General features: G+C 43.6%; 1 protein-coding gene across 3 annotated transcripts in view; it reads left to right on the top strand.

Annotated features, from left to right (window-relative positions):
- The first annotated feature begins 661 nt into the window (after positions 1–661).
- Positions 662–19,428, top strand: part of BRAF (B-Raf proto-oncogene, serine/threonine kinase) — a 52,049-nt gene continuing 33,282 nt past the window's right edge. The window contains exons 1-5 of one of the 3 annotated variants that reach the window (XM_077935064.1): positions 662–939; positions 7,764–7,865; positions 10,736–10,999; positions 17,801–17,904; positions 18,927–19,029. In XM_077935064.1, the coding sequence (XP_077791190.1) occupies positions 799–939; positions 7,764–7,865; positions 10,736–10,999; positions 17,801–17,904; positions 18,927–19,029 (714 nt within the window). In that variant the 5' untranslated portion in view covers positions 662–798. The remainder of the gene's footprint in view (positions 940–7,763; positions 7,866–10,735; positions 11,000–17,800; positions 17,905–18,926; positions 19,030–19,428) is intronic. The other 2 variants (XM_028745548.2, XM_028745547.2) reach the window with 2 other exon arrangements.

Genomic DNA, 19,428 nt, shown 5'->3' with positions numbered 1-19,428 from the left:
CTGAAAAATCGGTGAATTCGATCTCTCTCACAGGTGCATTGGAGACGTTCTACACGGGGAAATAATTATGATTTCAGGGTACAACAGCAAAAACCAGATTTGAGTATATGGTTCCCAAACCACTTATATTCTTTGGGTAGTCTTTTTTTGTTTATTATTTATAACAACAACCGATACTAATGCTAATATTTATTGAGATTAATACTATTCATATTGGGCAGCAGCATTGCAAAGCGATACTAATATAGCTTGCGTTTAAATGCACAAATGCGTACCTGACGGCAGCAAAAAAAAAAAATAAAAAAAATACCGAGCAAGGAAAACAAGAGTGCATTTTATAATAACAACAACAACCGAGGCGGCGAGGCAGTGGGAGGGAGGTCTGAGAGGAGGCGTGGCGAAGCAGTTCCGCGCCCTCCGGGTTCCCTAGGTGACGCTGGAGGAGGAGGGGGGTGTCGCGCCGTGACGTCAGGGTATTTCCCGGTGACGTCCTCCCGGGCATGCGCAGTAGCGACGCGGCGATTCTGGGTGACGTCACGCCCGAGGTGTGACGTACGGCCGCCGCTGGCCGCCTGGAAGACTCTCTCGGGGAATTTTGCTGCTCTTGCTGCCCACTGACCCCCCACCCCCCGCTCCTTTTTCTCCCCCCTCTAGTCCCACCCCCCTTCTTCCGCTACGGGTCGCGGTTGGGGGCGGCCGGGTCGTCAGGGGCGACACGGCTCCCCCTCCCCTCCGCCCCCCTCCTTGTCCTCCTCCCCCCTCCTGCCCCCCTCCCCCTCCTCAGCGCTTCGATCCAAGATGGCGGCGCTGAGCAGCAGCAGCAGCGCCGAGGGGGCCTCGCTCTTCAACGGGGACATGGAGCCCGAGCCGCCGCCGCCCGGGGCCTGCTACGCGGGGGGCAGCGGCAGCGCAGGGGGAGACCCCGCCATCCCGGAGGAGGTGAGGCCCGGCCGTGTGGGGAGGGGGGTGGGAGGCCGGCCTGGCATCCTACGGCGCCCCCTTTCCCTCCTCGCCCGCTTCCCTGCGGAGGGTCCGGCGAGGGGCTCCTGCTGGAGACTTAGGCCCGGCATCGGGCAGTGGGAGGCAGGTCGGCTGGCTGGGAGACAGGTGGATCAGGGCCCCCGGGCCGCCTCCCCCCGTGCCAAGGCGACGGGGCCAAAGGGAAACCGCGAGGCCGGGCGGCGGGTTGAGGTTCGGGGGTGGCCAGCAAAAGCCGCCCCGGCCTCCTCCTCCTCCTCTGGCAGCAGGTGAAGTCCCCCCCCCCCCCCCGTCGCGGAGGAGAACCCGGCCCCCTTCGCCTCTCCAGCTGCAGCGCCGGCGGTGAGGTTGGCAGCCCCAGGAGGGATGGGGGGTGTTGAGGTCGACGGCGGGACTCCTAGCAGGGCGGCTCTCCCCGTCCCCCTCGGGCCCCCATCCCGTCCCAAATTCCCTTGGCGTGCCTCTGAGGCCTTGTCTGGTCGCTCCCTCGGTTTGCACAGGGGAGGCAGTGCCTGGGATTTCTCCTCCGCTTCTTTCTCTCCCTCCTCGTCTCTGCTTCTCCCGATCTGCACGGTCGTCAACAGCAGTTACCTGCCAAGGGTTAATGGAACTGGAGCAACACTTCGTCAGCTCTCCACCCCCCCCCCCTTCTCCCCACAAGTGCAATAGGGACTCCCTCGGGCCCCAGTTGCGTGGCCGCGGAAGGCCAAGGGAGTTAATTCCGCGAGTGCCGGGAGAAAACGGGGCACCTTTTGTTTGTTTTTATCTCGCTGTCTGTATCTGAGAGAAGGGGGGGGAGTTGGGCGCCTGTGCTTCGAGAGGGCCAATTTTGTAGAGCTGAATTATGAGGGTTGGGTTGCCACCCTTTAAGCCAAGCAGTATTAAAAGCTCCCAGCAGATTGCATCAATATTATTAAAAACAAACACGGTCACATGTGCTCTGTGAACAGCACCTTGGCACGGATGGGGTAGGGCTGTGGGTTTGCTAGGTTCTTGGCATTTGCATCCTTTTTGGGGGAGGTAGTGGCAGTGACAGATAATTTTCAGTACTCAGACTCCAGTATAGAAAAATGCACAAATCAGTGATGCTGCTTTTTTTAAAAAAAAAACCAAGTGTAAGTAAGTAAGACATGGTTCATGTCTTCTATAAGTAATTACTCCTAAAATAGCTGAATTTTTTTTTTTGGGGGGGAGGGATGTATTAGGAGTACACATGATTAGAAGATACATGCATACATGGCTTATTCAGTTTGCTAGGTAGTGCTTGCTTTCTGAGTACCTCTTTAGCGTGAATCCCACGTTCAATGCTTATCGGTCACTTTTGTGTTGTGTTACAGATTGGAAGCCATTTGAGGAGGACCAGTGTAGATTCTGTGTTGCATTGTCAGCTATGGTTGGCAAGACATAAGGATTAAGTTTAAGTCTGTATGTGCGATTTCTCCACAGTTATTGGAGTTTGAAGCTCATGTCCTCCCAACACAACAAACAAACAAACACCAGGCTGATGGTATGGTTCTGTAGGGCTAGATGATATATTCTTAAACTTGGCACAGTTTGTTAGGTATTGCAGCAATTTGCAGCTTTCTCTTACATACTTTATATAATTATTTGTTGTACACCTGGCATTTAGAGAAGACATCTCCTGTCGGACTTGTAGTGTTCAGTGGGCCAACCTCTGGTAAGTTGGTTTATGATTGCAGCCATCGGTGTCTCCTGTTGGCCACCATATCAATAAATTTTAGATAGTACAGATGGGCAACACACACCATGTTTTATTCTCTTTTTCTTTCTGTAACCGCAATGAATTTCTAAGGAAGATACAAATTTCTCTTCACTGGGGCAACCCGCTAGATCTGCTTGCAAACATAGTAAATAGAAAGAGCTGATTTAGTGTAGTGACCAAGATTGTATTCCCGCCCTTGCTAACCTGAGAGTAAGCCCCATTGAATTCAATAGGACTTAGCTCTGAATATCTATGGTTATTATTATACTGTAAGAGGCTGAGCTGTGAATCAGGATGACCCACTCTGTATCTCTCCCCTGCCATAGCTACCTTATATCATGGCCTCCCTTCACATGCAAATCCCCAAACTGTAACATAGTAATAGTAACTTACAACATCATTGTTGTAAGGATTCCAACAAGATAATGTATGTGAAATCCCTTAAACACTCTAAAATACTATCTAAATGCTAAGCATTACTATTAGCTTACTAGGCTTTGGAAATAAATCTGAAGCTTTCAAAAGGAAGGGTTGTAGCCCAGTGGTAAAGCACATGCTTTGCCGTCAAACAATCTCCGCTTCAATCGCTGGCATCTCCAGGTAGGGCAGAGAAAGACTTCTTTCTGGAACACTGATGAGCATCTGTCATTCATTGTTAAAAGTAGTACACTACATGGACCAGTGGTCTGACTTGGTATAAGGAAATGCCTTATATTGCACACGGAAAATAGCTCCTCTGAAGTAAGCGCTCTAATCCATGCATTAATATACTGTATGCATGAATGCAAGTAAATACTTGGCCATAGCAGTTTGCATACTGATGAATAGGTGCTCTGTTGCTGTTTAAGAAATAGGGCCTTTGCATATAAATATATATGGCTAGGTCAGATCAAAGGGCTTTATAGCCCAGTGCTATTCTGTCTCTGACAATGACCAATGGCTTGAGAATCTCTTAACATTAAGTAACAATAATTACTATTGTAATCCAGGATATTATGTCAGCAAATAAATATATTTAGAAAGAAAAAGGTGAGAATATACAGTAGTAGATTGATAGCAATCAATGCATCTATCTTTTGTGGCTATCTTCCTTTGTCTTGCACACTTTGCTGTTCAGCAGATCATCAGGAAAATATGCTTATTGCAGTCTAGTTGCAGTTCTTTTGAAACTCTGAGTTAAGGATAATTAAATGGAAATGCTGTGAATTTTCTGTCTCCTTACTTTGCCTTTCAAGAAAGTTCAGCTAAGCTTTTGTTTTGATGCTGGAGATGGATTGTTTGGACAGCGGGTAAGGATGCAGTTGTTGATTTTGATCATGCATATGATTCCAGCCGATTTTGTTCTCTCGATGAAAGTTTAGGCTTATGTTATGTGTCTGGAATTTGGCATGCTTAATCAATAGGGCGTCTTCGCTGGATAGCATGAAATGTAGTTTTAATCTGGCACTTTGGTTGTGGTCTATAAAGGTTAAAAAAAAAATCTGTGACAGACTCACATGGCTAATGATCCACCAGACTGCAGTCTTCAGTCACGTAATCCGGCCTGTCAAGTGGTTGCCATATTCCCCTTTTTCTGTACCCCCAAAGCCAGGCTTTGCTTATTAAGGCCTCTGCCCCCACTAAGCTGCTATACAGAGCTGGTAGACTTCATTCAATTTAGTGGGTTATAAATTGTTCAGGCAGCCTGGGTGTTGTGGTTACTTTTGATGCCTAAAAGAGAGTGCAACTGGAAATGGATCAATGGATGCAAACAGGCAAGTGTTGAAGATTGATAAACTCCCCGCAAGCAACCTGAAGAATGTTCGGGCACTCTAGCAAAGTTGTAAATTGAAAATGACATAGTTTGCCAACTCAGCTTGAAAAGGTAATGTAGGATTTTTTTGAAAGAAATGCAAGGTTAGTATAATCAATGTGGCTGGGGGGCTGGGAAGGTCCCTGCATATTTTCCCAATTAATTGCAGAGGTTTAGTAAATAATAATTAGAAAAAAGATGTACTGTTATGATGTACATGTTTATGCAGCGATAGCAGACAGGGAAAGTCTTCTTTACTAGTGAAAGAGTTGGACAGTGCTTAATAAAAAAAGAGTCTCAGTTTGCAGACTCTGAACAATTCAATTTTGTTCAGGTTTAAAATCAATCTTGTCAGTTAGAAATATAACCTAGTTCCCTGTAATAAAAAAATAGATGAGCTGTATCACTCACTGGCTCTACATTTTAATACAGAGAACAGAACATATATGAATACTAACACTTTTGGTCACTTTTAAATTGATCCAATTTTGGAAGGGAGGATTAGAGGTACGCAACTGATAGTATTCACTTGTGAATCTGCTCCGTGAATGCTTCCTAAGAATGGTGGCCACTGATTTTAATTGATCTCTTAAAAGTGAATACTTTCTTAGAATTCTATAAGAAAATGCTGTAAGTGGTGATTATGTTTGTATTATAGATGTTTATATTGTGTTTTTCTAGTTGCTGTAATTGAAATACTTGCATTCAGAATTTCTGACCCCTTTGTTTGAAGGAAGCATAGTTGGTCCGCAGAAAATAATTTTTTGTAGTTGTCTGTGAAACACTTCAGGTTTGTAATGGAATTGGGACTTAATCCAGACATGACAAAAGTGTTCTAGTGCTGCAAAAGTGCTGATCCAGTGGAAAGGTTCTAGCTTATATTGAGAAGGACTTGTGCTCTCTTGAAAAATCTGGTGCTCCTGGATACCTAGGGGCATGGATGTATGACCTAGAGTGTATGCTGATGTGCCAACTTTGCCACTTCCCCAAAAAGGCAGCAGGCTTGTGAGATTCTCAGACATTTATGTCATGTTGAGTTACTGTAACACACTCTACAAGGGACTGCTTTTGGAATGTGAAAACTTCAGCGGATGCAAAATACATGAGTTTCAATGGGACTGACTTCTGAGTTTATAAGCATAGTGGTGTTCTGCATTCTGTTGTGGGGTGTGCATGTGTTATGTCAGCACTTGCATATTCTACCCAGAAAGCCGTAGAGAGCTAAGGCATTGGTGTCCTGTCATGATTGCTGTGGGCAGTGCAGAAAACCCTCATCATGCCAGGTGTAAAGGTGTAAAGAATAAGAATGTGCAGAGGCTCAGTCTTACTGGCTGTCCTCTCCCTTTGTCGATAGTGAGTTTGAGCATCTTCATCAACCATTGTACGGTAAGTCCAGTTTTCTTGTTTTTGTTTTTTAGAATGGGGAGTTTAAAGACACAAGCTTTTTAAATGGTACAAGTTGGATTTGCAACAAAACTCTTAAACATATCACTGTCTTTTAACAGAAGTGCTGCTGTATATGTTGTATCCTCTGCTAGTCATATCCTCTGATATCTACCTTCCCTCTCTTAGTTTTCCACTTCATTTTGCACCTGATACTTGCCATTTCATGGCTGCTGAGCTTGCTCAGTCCTCATTGAGCTTACTCTCTTGGTTTTTGTTTTTGTTTTAAGAGTTTTTCTACTTCTCCAAACCAGGGTGTGCTGATGCCTTCCTTTTGTTTCTCAGTGGTCCTGCTTTGGCTCCCATTTGTCACCACCTGATTTTAGAAACACAGGAAGTAGCTTTATTAATCAAAGCTTTGTTCTATATTAGTATTGATTACCTTTTCACACACTTACCCCATAAGTAGTAACACTTGAGGTTAGCACCTGGCATGTAGGCCTGTAGGTGTAATCTTCTCACATGTTATTATACATAGAAGAGTGCATTTGAGACTAACTTTTCAAAAGCTTTTATAAAATGGCTTAAACCTCTGATGGTGACAGATAATGAGTTGGATCTGAAAGTAACATGGAAAAGTTAGTTAAAAGCTGACCTAAGAGTAAACATTATAAGGTTCTTAGAGTGACAGGTAATAGTGTTAAGTTATGTGGAATTTTTATAGTGGAAAAATAAATCATAATCTTTGTTAAGCCATTTGTTAATACTGTACAGTCAAATTTCTTTATAAACTCCTGTTCCACTGTTTCACATTCCATGCATCCTAAGAATGGTAACTCTTAAGGTCTGCAACTTAGGTCTGCAACTTAACATGTTCCTGAAGATTTAAATGATCACCCACTGGTTTCATAGCATTCTTGCTTCTCTAAGTATAATTTGTGCCCATTGAGCCTTGCCTTAAAAATGGACTCGTTCACAATATTACATAACAGCCTTCCTTAGGTCTTGCCAACATTTCACTATGAAGTTCAACAATGAATTCATGGGGTTTGCAGTATAAATATCTAGATCCTTGTAACTTACATGGAGAAAGCAGCTTTATAGAATGGAATTTATACTGCATTATTTGTGAGGGAAGAGTACTTAGGGGTCTCCCCAATGCTCTGTCTAAAGAACCCAAGCGTTCATAATTTAGTTCTGCAATATAAACTCGATGTAGAATTTCGCAGTGTAATAACGCTTAGATTTTGGTTACGGTTGAAGAGGGGGAAATCTTTTCAAGCAGTCATGTTGGTTCCTGGGTGAAGCTGACTAGCACTGTTTTCCACAGACAGATGGCTAAGTCTGGAGGTGATAAATGTACTGTAGCTTTTTTTTTTTTTTACAGGAGGAAGTATTTAAATTCTTAGGTGTTGACTTTTTGCTAACTGTTACTGTTACCCTTGTGTGTCTTCTATAAATAGTTTCATGCTTAGTACCAGAGTAGTGTAAACTTTTAATGATACCTTACTGGGAATCTCTGGGATGTGTTCACAGGCTTGTGTGTCATTTTGACAGGTTTGCACATGGGCCACCTGTCACACATTCATTTTGTGCGCTCTGTGGTGGGTGTGCACAGACCCGCACTCCACAGCCTGTTGTTCTTTGCTGGATTCATTTCTGCGAGCCAGCGGAAGGCAGGGTCGATGATGTGAATTGAGTGTTGCATGTGTCATGTTGTACCAGTAGGGACAGGTAGACTGCACCTTTGCCAGCAGAGAGGAGTGCTAATGTATCAAAGGTGAACTGACCTTCAATATTTCTCTGAGGTGTATCAACTATGGGCTTAAAACTTTCCAGCGTGCTTGTTCAGGCTTTTTTTTGAAACATATGCCTGTTTATTTTTAGGTGTGGAATATAAAACAAATGATTAAATTAACACAAGAACACATAGAAGCCCTGCTGGACAAGTTTGGAGGAGAGCATAATCCACCTTCTATATATCTGGAGGTAAGTGCTGAGTTGCAGGTGTTCCATATATGGTTATGAAATAATGTATCTATTGGTTAAGAGACTAGGAAATGTTTTTAGTTGTTTAAAGTATTTCTTAATGTAGTTTTGCTTACACACACACACACACACACGAGAATATCATCACCTGCTCTGTGAAAAATCGACACACCTTGTTATAAGAACATTTTGGTCGGTGGGATTTAAATCCATTGTCACACAGTCCGCATTGTAGCTGAAGAGCACCGTTGTACAGGTACTGCCTGCTTAAAAGGACTTTGCCTAGCTCTGTAAAGGAGAGGTCATGCTTAACAAATCTGATTATCTCCTTTAAGCAAGTGACAATGAAAGCTGACAAGGGTGAAGTAGTACACATAATCTATTTAAACATTCAAAAGGCTATTTTATATTATGTCTCAGAAGCGGACAACTCTGCAGCACTTTCTGGATGGTTGTGCAGGTTAGGACTGATAACATAATCTCAAATAGTGTTTGATTTTCTTCAGTCTTTAAAGAAAGAAAAAACTCCAGTGGGAGCATGTTTCCAGCAAAGAAGAAATGGAATCTCTCTCTCTCTCTCTCTCTCTCTCTCTCTCTCTCTCTCTCACACACACACACACACACACACACGGGGGGGGGGGGGGGAGAGAGAGAGAGAGAGTGTCCACTAAATCAGTGGCTAAAAGGATTGGAAATGTGCCGCACGTTCCGCCCTCTCCTTTCACATGAGGTTTTTCTCTTCATGTCCTCTTTAGCATCAGCCATAGTTTGTTCTGACATTTGAATCAGCAGACCATGGTTTCTGTTTCTAGTTTTGAGGACAAGTTTGTTGAGTTAAACATTTCTGCAAACTCTGGTTAGTGTTGGAACAGCTTAAGGAGAAAGAAGCTGTGAGAGGGAAGCATGGCGCATGTGAGTGGGTGGCTTATTTATGGTCTTTCAAACAATGGTTGCGAGGAGTGTCTGACTTGAACCATTGTAATGTTTGTTTGCAAGGGGGTGGGGGTGGGATTGTTATTCAATAATATGCTCCAAGGAGAACTTCCCTGGACTGTCACACAGGCTGCCCACAGAGTCAAATATGCTCTGGGGGTTTGTTCAACCCTCTAAAGTGGACTTGGGGAGGGGTGGTTCTGAGTGTTACCCAGGGAAGTAGTCCCACTAGTGCAAGGAATTTTGCCTGCACAATGGAACTTCATTTCCGCCCCGCCCCCCCAATCATCTGTTCTGGGTTTTACCTGCAGCCACCCAGAGGCAGTGTGGGGCAGGGGTGTGGAGAGGAGAGGCAGGGAAAGTTCCATTAGGCAAGTGGAAGTTCTTGTGCTAAGAGAAGTACTTAATTGGATCCTACCCTCTGTTTTGTGAGTGGAGGTTATTCGGCAGAACTTTGTTATATGCAGTACAACCCCATGTGTTGTCCTGTCTGCACAAGCAATACTCAGAAACATATCTTTTCTTTCCACCTGTTAGAAAACTAGAAACAACCCTTAGGTTAGCCATTTTAGGCATGCACAAGTCTTTTTTCACAATTACGTCTGAGATACTGTTTTTATTTTCTCGAGTTGTCTGATGTCCTGCTTTAGCATAAAGCAATTTCTTCTTCAACAAAATCAGTATAAGATTACAATAACTCCCTAGGCCTGTCTCCCTGTATTTTGCATAAGCCACTGGGTTTGTGATAGTGGTCAACAGCCAGGAAACAGAAGATACTGCACCTACAATTCTGAATATCCCTTTAGTGTTTCTGACAGTTTCTTCTGGTCTCTGGCCATTGATGTAACAGTCCAGGTTTTAAGGCCCTTCACTCCATAGGGATAAGCTAGAATGACCTGTACAGACAGACTCTGGCTGGTTGCTGGTAAACATACCAACCCATAGAAATGGCCCCTCTGATTTTAGATTTGAAGTGTTGTGGAAAGTATCTAAACTTGGTCTTGAAACTGGGTTAAAACATTGCACAAACATTTTGCAAAATACATATCAAGCCAAAAAGAAGAACATATGGGGAATAGGGAAAGGAATATTGACAAAATGACCATAATAGCTTGCTACTCTGCTTCTGATGTAATTGTCTTTCTTAATTACTGCATCGGTTCTGTGCTCACTTATGCATTCCTGCACACTTGTTATTTCAGAGAAACCTGAGCGTGCATACTTGGGTGCAGGATGACAACATTTTCATGAAAAGAAGAATGGGGAGAGAATCCTGTATTAGAATTAAAATACCACATTTAAAATATATGTTCAAAGTCAAATTCTGCCGTAAATCTATTTGGACATAACTCTCTTTTAGATATTCATATTCCTGTCACTTCTCTCAGTCTCTAAATTTCTGAACTCTTCCCCTGACCTCCTATTAATTCCTCATTGCAAATCTCTCTCCAGCCTTGAGTTATATTACGATGCCTTGTAAACATGTAGTTCTGCTGCAAAGAAGAAGTAGAGCTGTTTATTCATGATCCTTCATGGAATTTCCCTTGAAGGTTATCGTGACACATGTATGGACAGTGTGGGGGCAGAGGCTTAGTACTAAAACGGTTGTTGAATGAATAATATTGGTTCCATCATTTCCTTCTTTGTTAGAAACTGTGCTTTTTTCCCTAGAAAAATAAGTGCTGGCACTCACCATGAAGTTGTTACAGTAAGTGCCACACTTTTTAACAGCAACAAAAATGAGATGCCGGTACTGCATACCCTTGAGCACCCCTGAAAAAAAGCACTGGTCATAAATCATCCCTGAATGCGTTCTTTGGAAGGTTGGGTTGGGTACTGTCCCAGTGATCGTATTCACAGTGCTTAAGAGGCTATAAATATCTCAAAAGTGTACATCCAGGTTATCACTGTTTTAAATTAACTTTTTCCTTCTAAAGGCCTATGAAGAGTACACCAGCAAGTTAGATGCACTGCAACAGAGGGAGCAGCAGTTACTGGAATCCATGGGCAATGGAACTGATTTCTCTGTCTCCAGTTCAGCTTCAACAGATACCGTCACATCATCATCATCTTCTAGTCTCTCTGTAGCACCTTCTTCCCTCTCAGTTTATCAGAACCCTACAGATTTGTCACGGAATAACCCTAAATCTCCACAGAAGCCTACTGTTAGAGTCTTCCTTCCCAACAAACAGAGGACAGTGGTAAGCACATCTGTCAGAAATTTACTTTCTGTCCCCTTGTCAAAGGAAAGTGTGTTATTTAAAACAAGGGGAAAACAAAGAAAGGTATAGTATAATCCTTATACCGGGGTAGTCAACCTTTTTATACCTACCGCCCACTAATGCTTCTTTCTTGATGGTAAAATTTCCTTACCGCCCACCAGGGCTCGATGGAAGGAGGATTCAGCTTGTGCCGTAGAACCCCCTACCGCCCACCTAGAATCCTGAAATGCCCACTACTGGGCGGTAGGGACCAGGTTGGCAACCTCTGCCTTATACATTGCCACAGCATGATACACTAAGTAGTGGAGTGAGCAAAGTGTTTTATTTGAGGGATCCTGAATGCAGAGCTTGACTACAAATGCAATTGAAGAGTCGCAACACAGGCTTATTTTGCCGCTGTTGTTCTTGCGAGACGCAACCTCTTTTATGAGAGTGGGGGGGATTACTTCTGTTCAGTGGTTTTTAATGCCAAGTTTATGCCACATGCTGTACAGAATGTAGAAATGACTTGGAATGTGTTCGCGCTCTCCATGCGCAATGGGCTGGGTAGTTGGGCTGCAGCCATGTTGTGTGCACAGCAGTACACGATGGCACAGAAGAACCTGAAGCCATCTGTTCCTCCCTTTAGCACATGAAGTGTCTGAGGTTCCACTTATTTGCACCGTGCCTGCCAGGAGCAGAAATGAGGAATTGGGGGCCTTGTGGCTGAAGCTGTCATCGCTGAGTGGCAAACAAGAGGAGAATGCTGGCCCAGCAAACTCCTCCTCCTCCCAGCGCATGGGGTCTTTCTGCAAACAGAGCAGCTTTGCAGCCCATGCTTCTTCTCAAGGAGCCCAAGAAAGTCAAATGGAGGAGGAACATGGAAAGCAAATGCGTAGACAGGCAGTAAGAATTGGGCAGGGATCACCAGTGTTGGAGAATTCTTGAAGTTTGGTGGGGAGATGAGCTTTTGCATAGCGTGCAGGAAATTATTTTAGACAATAGGGTGCAGTATGGTGCGAGGGAGTCGAAAGAAGGGAGAGAGGTTCCTGGACACAGGTGAACTTTTAACAGAGCAAGTAAGACGGGTATACAGTTGTACCTTGGTTGACGAATGCCTTGCGATTCAAACGTTTTGGCTCCTGAACGCCGCAAACCCAGAAGCAAGTGTTCCGGCTTGCGAATGTTCTTTGGAACTCAAACGCCCGATGCAGCTTCAGCGGCATCCGATTGGCTGCAGGATCTTCCTGCAGCCAATCGGAAGCCGAGCCTTGGTTTCCGAACGCTTTGGAAGTCGAACAGACTTCTGGAACAGATTCCGTTTGACATCCGAGGTACCACTGTAGTAAGGTGAATTGAACAGGGTTATCCTTCTAGGGTCATGGGTGGCGGGGGAGAGTCATTTGCACACAATAAAATACTGTAGGCTTTTTTAAAAAAGATCCTAGACTTTGACACTGGACCTGCTTTTGGTACACAGAGAATGCACATTGCTAATCCATCCCCCTTTCTAGAAATTTTCTAGTGCACATTTAAGGCTTATTGTTGCCAAGGAGACCATGAAGGCTAGGAATGAGAGAAGAGTGAAGACGTGCTTCCTTTTGGGGGGGCAGGCTACATAAAAGATGTGAGGTGACAAGCTGAAACTGTAATTACCAGTGGTTCAGACAAGGAAAACAGTGGTATTTTAAGAGCGGAGACAAGACAAAAATGAAGGAGCAAAATAGAAGGGGCATGGCTGGGGGGAAAGGAAATTGAGTTTAGGGCCACTTAGAGTTTAATTTCAGTTATAGGGTAAAACCTAGTGAAGCCAAAGGACTTTTAGTTCTGATTGCTTTCAGTGAGAGATTTAAGCATGTGCTTAACTGCAATATTGTGTATGTCTAAGGCTGCAGTCTTCTGCTCTTAGTGAAACCAGTGGTACTTAGCAATCTTAATGGTGCAATCTAATATATGTCTGCTCAGAATTAAGGCTGAGTTCAGTGATAGTTATCCCAGCTATGTGATTACAAGATTGAAACCCCATTTTGACTGGTTTGACACCTGTTGGTTTTAATTTCTAATTTGACTGGTTTGACACCTGTTGGTAATTCATTCCTACATAGTACATTTTAACAAAATATTTCTAATTTAATATCAAGTGTCTCTTCTTTTAAACAATATGCTTGACTTTCTTTTTCTGGTTTCATTTTTTAATAGATAGGTTATAGCAAAGATGCTTTGTGGATTGCCTTAGTAACCTAACCTGCTTTCAAGAATATATTGCTTTTAAATATGAGAAGTATCCTAGTAGGGACATTAATAAAGTTGAGCAAGATTTGTTTGCAGAAGTCACTTTATGCATCTAAGAGCCTGTATGGCTCTTAGCTACTCATGCGGGAAATATTTTGCTGGTTGTGGGAAGTGTCAGAGTGTTATCTGGGGAATCGAAACCTTGTTTTCCAGTCCCTGGGAATCTTGCTCAGATCTGTCTCTGACTTCTGAGATTTGACTAGGCAACCATCACACACTACAGCTTCTGTACATCTGCTGAACTTCTATCTAATTGCAGACGTGCTTCAAAAGGTTCTGAGCAGCACACTGTCATAACATAAAGAGACTTTTTTCAAAAAATTAAGGCAATGAGGAAAGTTGGTCTCCTACGTTACGTTAATTAAAACACATGTGCCCAAAGAAATTACAGCTGGCTACACAGGGTGAGCTGAGGTTGCTGTGTAATTGCACTATGTAATAGACCTAACACTTCAGCATAGAAAAGCTTTGGGGAATATAGTTCATAAGGGAAAAAGTACATGCAACAACCCCTGTAGCACTGCCTCTTTAATATTGCATATATCCCTACTCTTGCTGCTGGTCCCAAGCCAGGATTCCCTCCTCCGAGGGGCGACCAGCTGGCCGTTGTTGTAGCAGCTGAATCATGAATTTGCAAGGGGCGGATGGTAAGAACAGAGCAAATGGAACACAGGATGGATACCTATCTCTGAGGGAAGTCCGTGAAGAAGAGTCCTGTTTTGCTATAGGAATCTATTTTCTAGGACCCAATTTTGATTTTCTAGCTTTCTAAGGTACAGTGGTACCTCAGATTACAAACACTTCGGGTTACAGACTCCGCTAACCCAGAAGTAGTACCTCGGGTTAAGAACTTTACCTCAAGATGGGAACAGAAATCACGCGGCAGCAGGGGGAGGCCCCATTAGCTAAAGTGGTACCTCAGGTTAAGAACGGTTTCAGGTTAAGAATGGACCTCCAGAATGAATTCAGTTCGTAATCAGAGGTATCACTGTTGTGTGCCTTTTCTGGTGCATACGCAGCCTGGTTTGGGTGGATGTAAACAGAGGGTGTGGAATGTACATATTCAAGACAGTCCCACAGAAGCTGTCTCAAGTAGCCGAAACTTCTTCCATCCTTTGTATTTGTTAACTGTCCTGTGCAGGATGGGTGATATCTGCAGCATGTGCTCCACACTTTACTTGCCTTGCCCAGTATTTGTATGCAATCCTCTCCCAGAGGTAGATTTCTGAAAGCCCACCAGACTGGAGACATTTCTCTTACATTGGACCTGTGCATCCTAAATAAACTTCTTACAGCTGGATCCTATGCGTGTTTTACGTGGAATAAAGGTAAAGGTACCCCTGCCCGTACGGGCCAGTCTTGACAGACTCTAGGGTTATGCGCCCATCTCACTCAAGAGGCCGGGGGCCAGCGCTGTCCGGAGACACTTCCGGGTCACGTGGCCAGCATGACATCGCTGCTCTGGCGAGCCAGAGCCGCACACGGAAACGCCGTTTACCTTCCCGCTAGTAAGCGGTCCCTATTTATCTACTTGCACCCGGAGGTGCTTTCGAACTGCTAGGTTGGCAGGCGCTGGGACCGAGCAACGGGAGCGCACCCCGCCGTGGGGATTCGAACCGCCGACCTTTCGATCGGCAAGCCCTAGGCGCTGAGGCTTTTACCCACAGCGCCACCCGCGTCCCATCAGGAGTGCTTACTTCCTTGTAAATATACATAGAATCGAAGCCTTAATTTTGAGATCCTCTCAGATTGGTGAATTTGCAGGCCAGGAACTTCTCCCCATGAGGTTTGCAGTTAGCACGTGCTACTGTGCGGTTTAGGCATCAGAGAATGGGGGAATTGAGGAGGGCATATTATCTCAACCACATATTTCCATCTCTAGTTTTCCTCCTCTAGAGATGGTTGTAGTCAGCAGAAGATTGCTGGGTGAGAGTTGGTCGAAATTCATCAGAGCATATCAGTCCAAAAGGGCCTATTGATGGAATGATGAAGTAAATGTAGCCTTGCAAGTTACTATCCTGCCATATTTAAATTTTAAAATGGCTTTGATGCGGGGAATTCTGGCCTCGGGCTTAAGAAAACACTGTTGTTGCTGTGTATGTTTAAAAAAGACCTCTTCTGGGATTGCAAAATAGCGTTTAGAAAAAGCCTAAAAGATGGGAACTTTTAAAAAAAGAAACCCCATGATGTTTCTTTGAAGCAGCACAAAGAAAAATACGGGGGGGGGGGGGACAAAGGAACTTTTTTTTCCTCACTTTCCTTCAGATTCTAATTGACCAAAGGCCAAACAAATTTCTTTTTGTCTAAACTGGCAGGCACCTATTTACAAGAAAGCTGTGCAGCACTTTGCAAGGATACATGCCTCCTCCCTTCTTTATGTTGAGCCAGGGTTTGCTAGAACTTAGGCTCAAGCCTTTATTTTTAACTGCCAGGGCTAAGTCCAAGAAGGACGAGCATTACTCAAGTTCCTCATTCTCTAATGGAATAGTCCAGTATATAGTCTGAAGGCATATGTAAAGCAATGTAGAACTGGGCCTGGATCAGTGACTGCCCGGGAGCCCCATGTGCACCAACAGGACATAAATGTAAAGATGACTATGGTTAATTTTACATAGTTCTCAGACTTCATACAAAGGCAATTTTGAGACTGTTTTCTCTTAATAAGATAGTTCAGACATGCTGCTGCTTAAGAAGATGCAACTAGCCAGTGAGCACATGAACACTTAGCTCTATGACTCAAGCTCGGAGCAAGGAAAATATAAACAGGAAGAGATAAGATCTCCTTCCGAAGAAACATGTGTCAAGCCTAACAATCTGCTAACTTAGCTTAATTTATTGAGTATTTATTAGGCACGGAAAGCATACAAGCAGCAGTACTCTCTTGCAAAAGGCTTTGCAAGAGGCTTCTGACTGGGCACTGACTAAGATGGGTAATTGCAAAGGCCAATCAATGCAGAAATGACCCATGTTTAGATGACTTTTTTTTTTTAAGTGTTGTACTTCTTGGGAATGTGGTATAAATAAGGGGCTCTGAGTCACCACATGGTTACCTGAGGACAGCTTCCAGTTGCCAGTGGTGACCAGGCTCCTTCTTAACAACAGTTGTCAGTACTTGGGTATAAACTGTTCTGCTGTCCCTTCATGACTTAAGAAGAAGAGAGGGCAGTGTGAGCTTACCTGAAAGGAATTTGAAAATAGTCACATTAAATGTCAACCGTACAACTTTTCTTCATGGGTGCACATTGGGAAGAGGCAAAGAACTTCGGAAAAATTGTATTTATGACCAATAACATTCATTTACTTATTGCAGAATACTTATATCCCATTTTATAACCCCCAAAGGTGATCTAAGCATTTTTTAAAAGATTATGAAAATAGAATACAGTGGTACCTTGGTTCTCAAACTTAATCTGTTCTGGGAGTCTGTTCGATTCCCAAACTGTTTGAAAACTAAGGTGCGGCTTCCGATTGGCTGCAAGAGCTTCCTGCACTCAAGCAGAAGCTGTATTGGACGTTTGGCTTCTTGTTTTTATCTGTAAGCCACCCATCAGGGGGAAAAGCAGGGTATGTAATTATTATTATTATTATTATTATATTAATATTATAATGGGGGTGCAGGTGGGGAGGACTCATCCTCTTTTCCTGGCAGTTTTGAGGCAGCAGCTAAACTCAGCCCACACCAAAAGGCAGGGCAGGAGTTAGAGAAGCATTCCTTCATGTATTACCCATGGAAACATGAATCCACTGCCCTAAAACGTGCTGATAACTACAACCTTAGATCCCTTGGAAAGGGTTTAGAGCAGAGCAGGAAGGGCAACCCGTGACCCTCCAGATGTTGCTCACCTCCAGCTCTCGTCAGCCCCAGCCAGCAGAGGCAACGTTCGGGGTGACAGGCATTGTTGTTGACCAAAAACATACAGAGGACCGCAGGTTCCCATCCCTGGTTTAGACTAATTCGTGAAGGGTCTATCAACAGCTGTGATAGCTAGATGGATGGTCCATATTTAGAGGCAGTATACCATTGAACATCAGCCAGTCGGGTTCAGTAGAGCTTTTATTTATTTACAGCATTGATTGAGGCTGCCCAATAACTGTCTCTGCATGATTTACAAAACCTTTCAAGACAAGACAGATTCACACCATGGCCAAAAATCACCAGCATATAAACAGCGGGTTACAATTCAAAACTTTAAAATCACAGGTTTTAGACTGCTAGGAGAATTTTTAAAAATACCTTATCTGGTGCCCAAAACAACCAGGTGAGTCTTGCTAGGGAGGATATTTCACAGCTGTGGTGCCGCAACTGAGAAGCCTCTCTTTCTCTCTTTCTCTCTTTCTCTCTCTCTCTTTCTGGTTGCCATGTCTCTTTATTTGATGTTAGGGGCGCCCAGAGCTGGACCTCTGAAGTAGATACTCACATGGATCCACTTGTAAACTGCAGCATGCTTTTAAGGCTTCAGAAATACATTAAGCTGAAGTAGTGCTAATGGTTTGATTTTGATTTCGCAGGTTCCAGCAAGATGTGGAGTTACAGTCCGTGACAGTTTAAAGAAAGCTTTGATGATGAGAGGTCTCATCCCAGAGTGCTGTGCGGTTTACCGAATACAGGATGGGTATGGTTTGTATGTAGTATGGCTTGGGTAGGGGTGGAAGAGGGAACGATTGCTAAAGTGATTGTTTCTGGGTGTTTTAAGTGCATGAATAATCAAGATAAAAACAATTCACTTCATATTTTAAACAAATTGGTTTCCAAAGCATAGGTTAAAATCTCACTCTACACCCCTTAGCAGTGGTTGTGGGTTGAGGGTCAGAGAGAATCCTTTGCTTTGTTCCTGCTAGTAGATTTGCTCCCAGTGCTCTATCTTCTATACCAGCAGCCTTGTACCTGGTGTTTCTCAGGGTTTCTAAGAAACCAAAAACATGTGTGCAGTTTTGAAAGGTTCAGTCCACCCTCTTGATTCAAAACAGTACCTGTTCGTATCCAAACATAGGAGAAAACCTGCTTCTTGATCTCAGAAATTATCATGCAATATTTGGTTATGGCATCTTAAGAGGTGTCCAAATGCATAGCAAACAAACAATTTCAGAAAATATATAGTAGATAGTTAGCAGCTTCCCAGTTGCTTCCCTTTGTTTTTTCTGTATAAACTGTGCCCTTCTCATTAACTAAACTTTTTGTAGACTTTTTAAATTGTGGAGGCAAATACCCAAGAAATATTCTTTACCTAGCAAAGCAATGAGGTTTACTTTAGGTTCTGGAGCTCAAGAGCCATCCATTCTTTAATGCTGTGTATCAGGGATGGGAGACTTGTGGTCCTCCAAATGTTGTTGGTCTCCAGCTTCTAGCACGCCTATCTAACATGACCAGCAGCAAGTGGGATGGGAGCTGTAGCCATACCAACATCTGCAGGGCAAAAAGTGCTTCATTCCTGCATTAGATCTTGTGATCTGAATTGCGGGAGAGAGTTAAGTCTCTATCTTGTAATTTGCAGCACAGTTAATTGTGATAAATCCATTCTAACTTCTTGCCATTTGAAGCTTCTAACGATGGAAGGCTTAAAAACAAATCCAAACTACTGTTCTCCACCCGCCCCCCCCCCCCCATATCTGCTCATGGAGTTCATTTGCACTGCAGGGAGAAAAAGCCCATTGGCTGGGATACAGACATTTCCTGGCTCACAGGCGAAGAACTGCATGTGGAAGTCTTGGAGAATGTACCTCTTACGACACACAACTTTGTAAGTATTTTCCTACAACGCCTGCTGGTGTTGCATCTGGTTTTATTAGGTTCTGAAAAGAAAAATTGGCAGCACGAGAACGGGCCTTTTCTGCAGTGGCTCCCCGTTTCTGGAATGCTCTCCCCAGGGAAGCTCGCCTAGTGCCTTCATTATGTATCTTTAGGTGCCAGGGGAAAACATTCCTCTTCTCCCAGGACTTTGGCTAATTAAACAGTCTATGGCCTTTAAAACAGTTATATATTTTTGTGTTTTTTTACTGTAAACTGCCTTGGAATTCTCTGTTGGAGGACAGTATATAAATTAAAAAAAATTAAAAAAAATTCACAGAATAAATAGCTGTGCCATGGGCATAGACAGCTGCTGCTTTTGAGCAGAATATTTGTGTTTTATACAACACAT

This window comes from Podarcis muralis, chromosome 10, assembly GCF_964188315.1.
Source record: "Podarcis muralis chromosome 10, rPodMur119.hap1.1, whole genome shotgun sequence".
NCBI classification, from domain to species: Eukaryota; Metazoa; Chordata; class Lepidosauria; order Squamata; family Lacertidae; genus Podarcis; species Podarcis muralis.
This window is presented reverse-complemented; position numbering and strand designations above follow the sequence as displayed.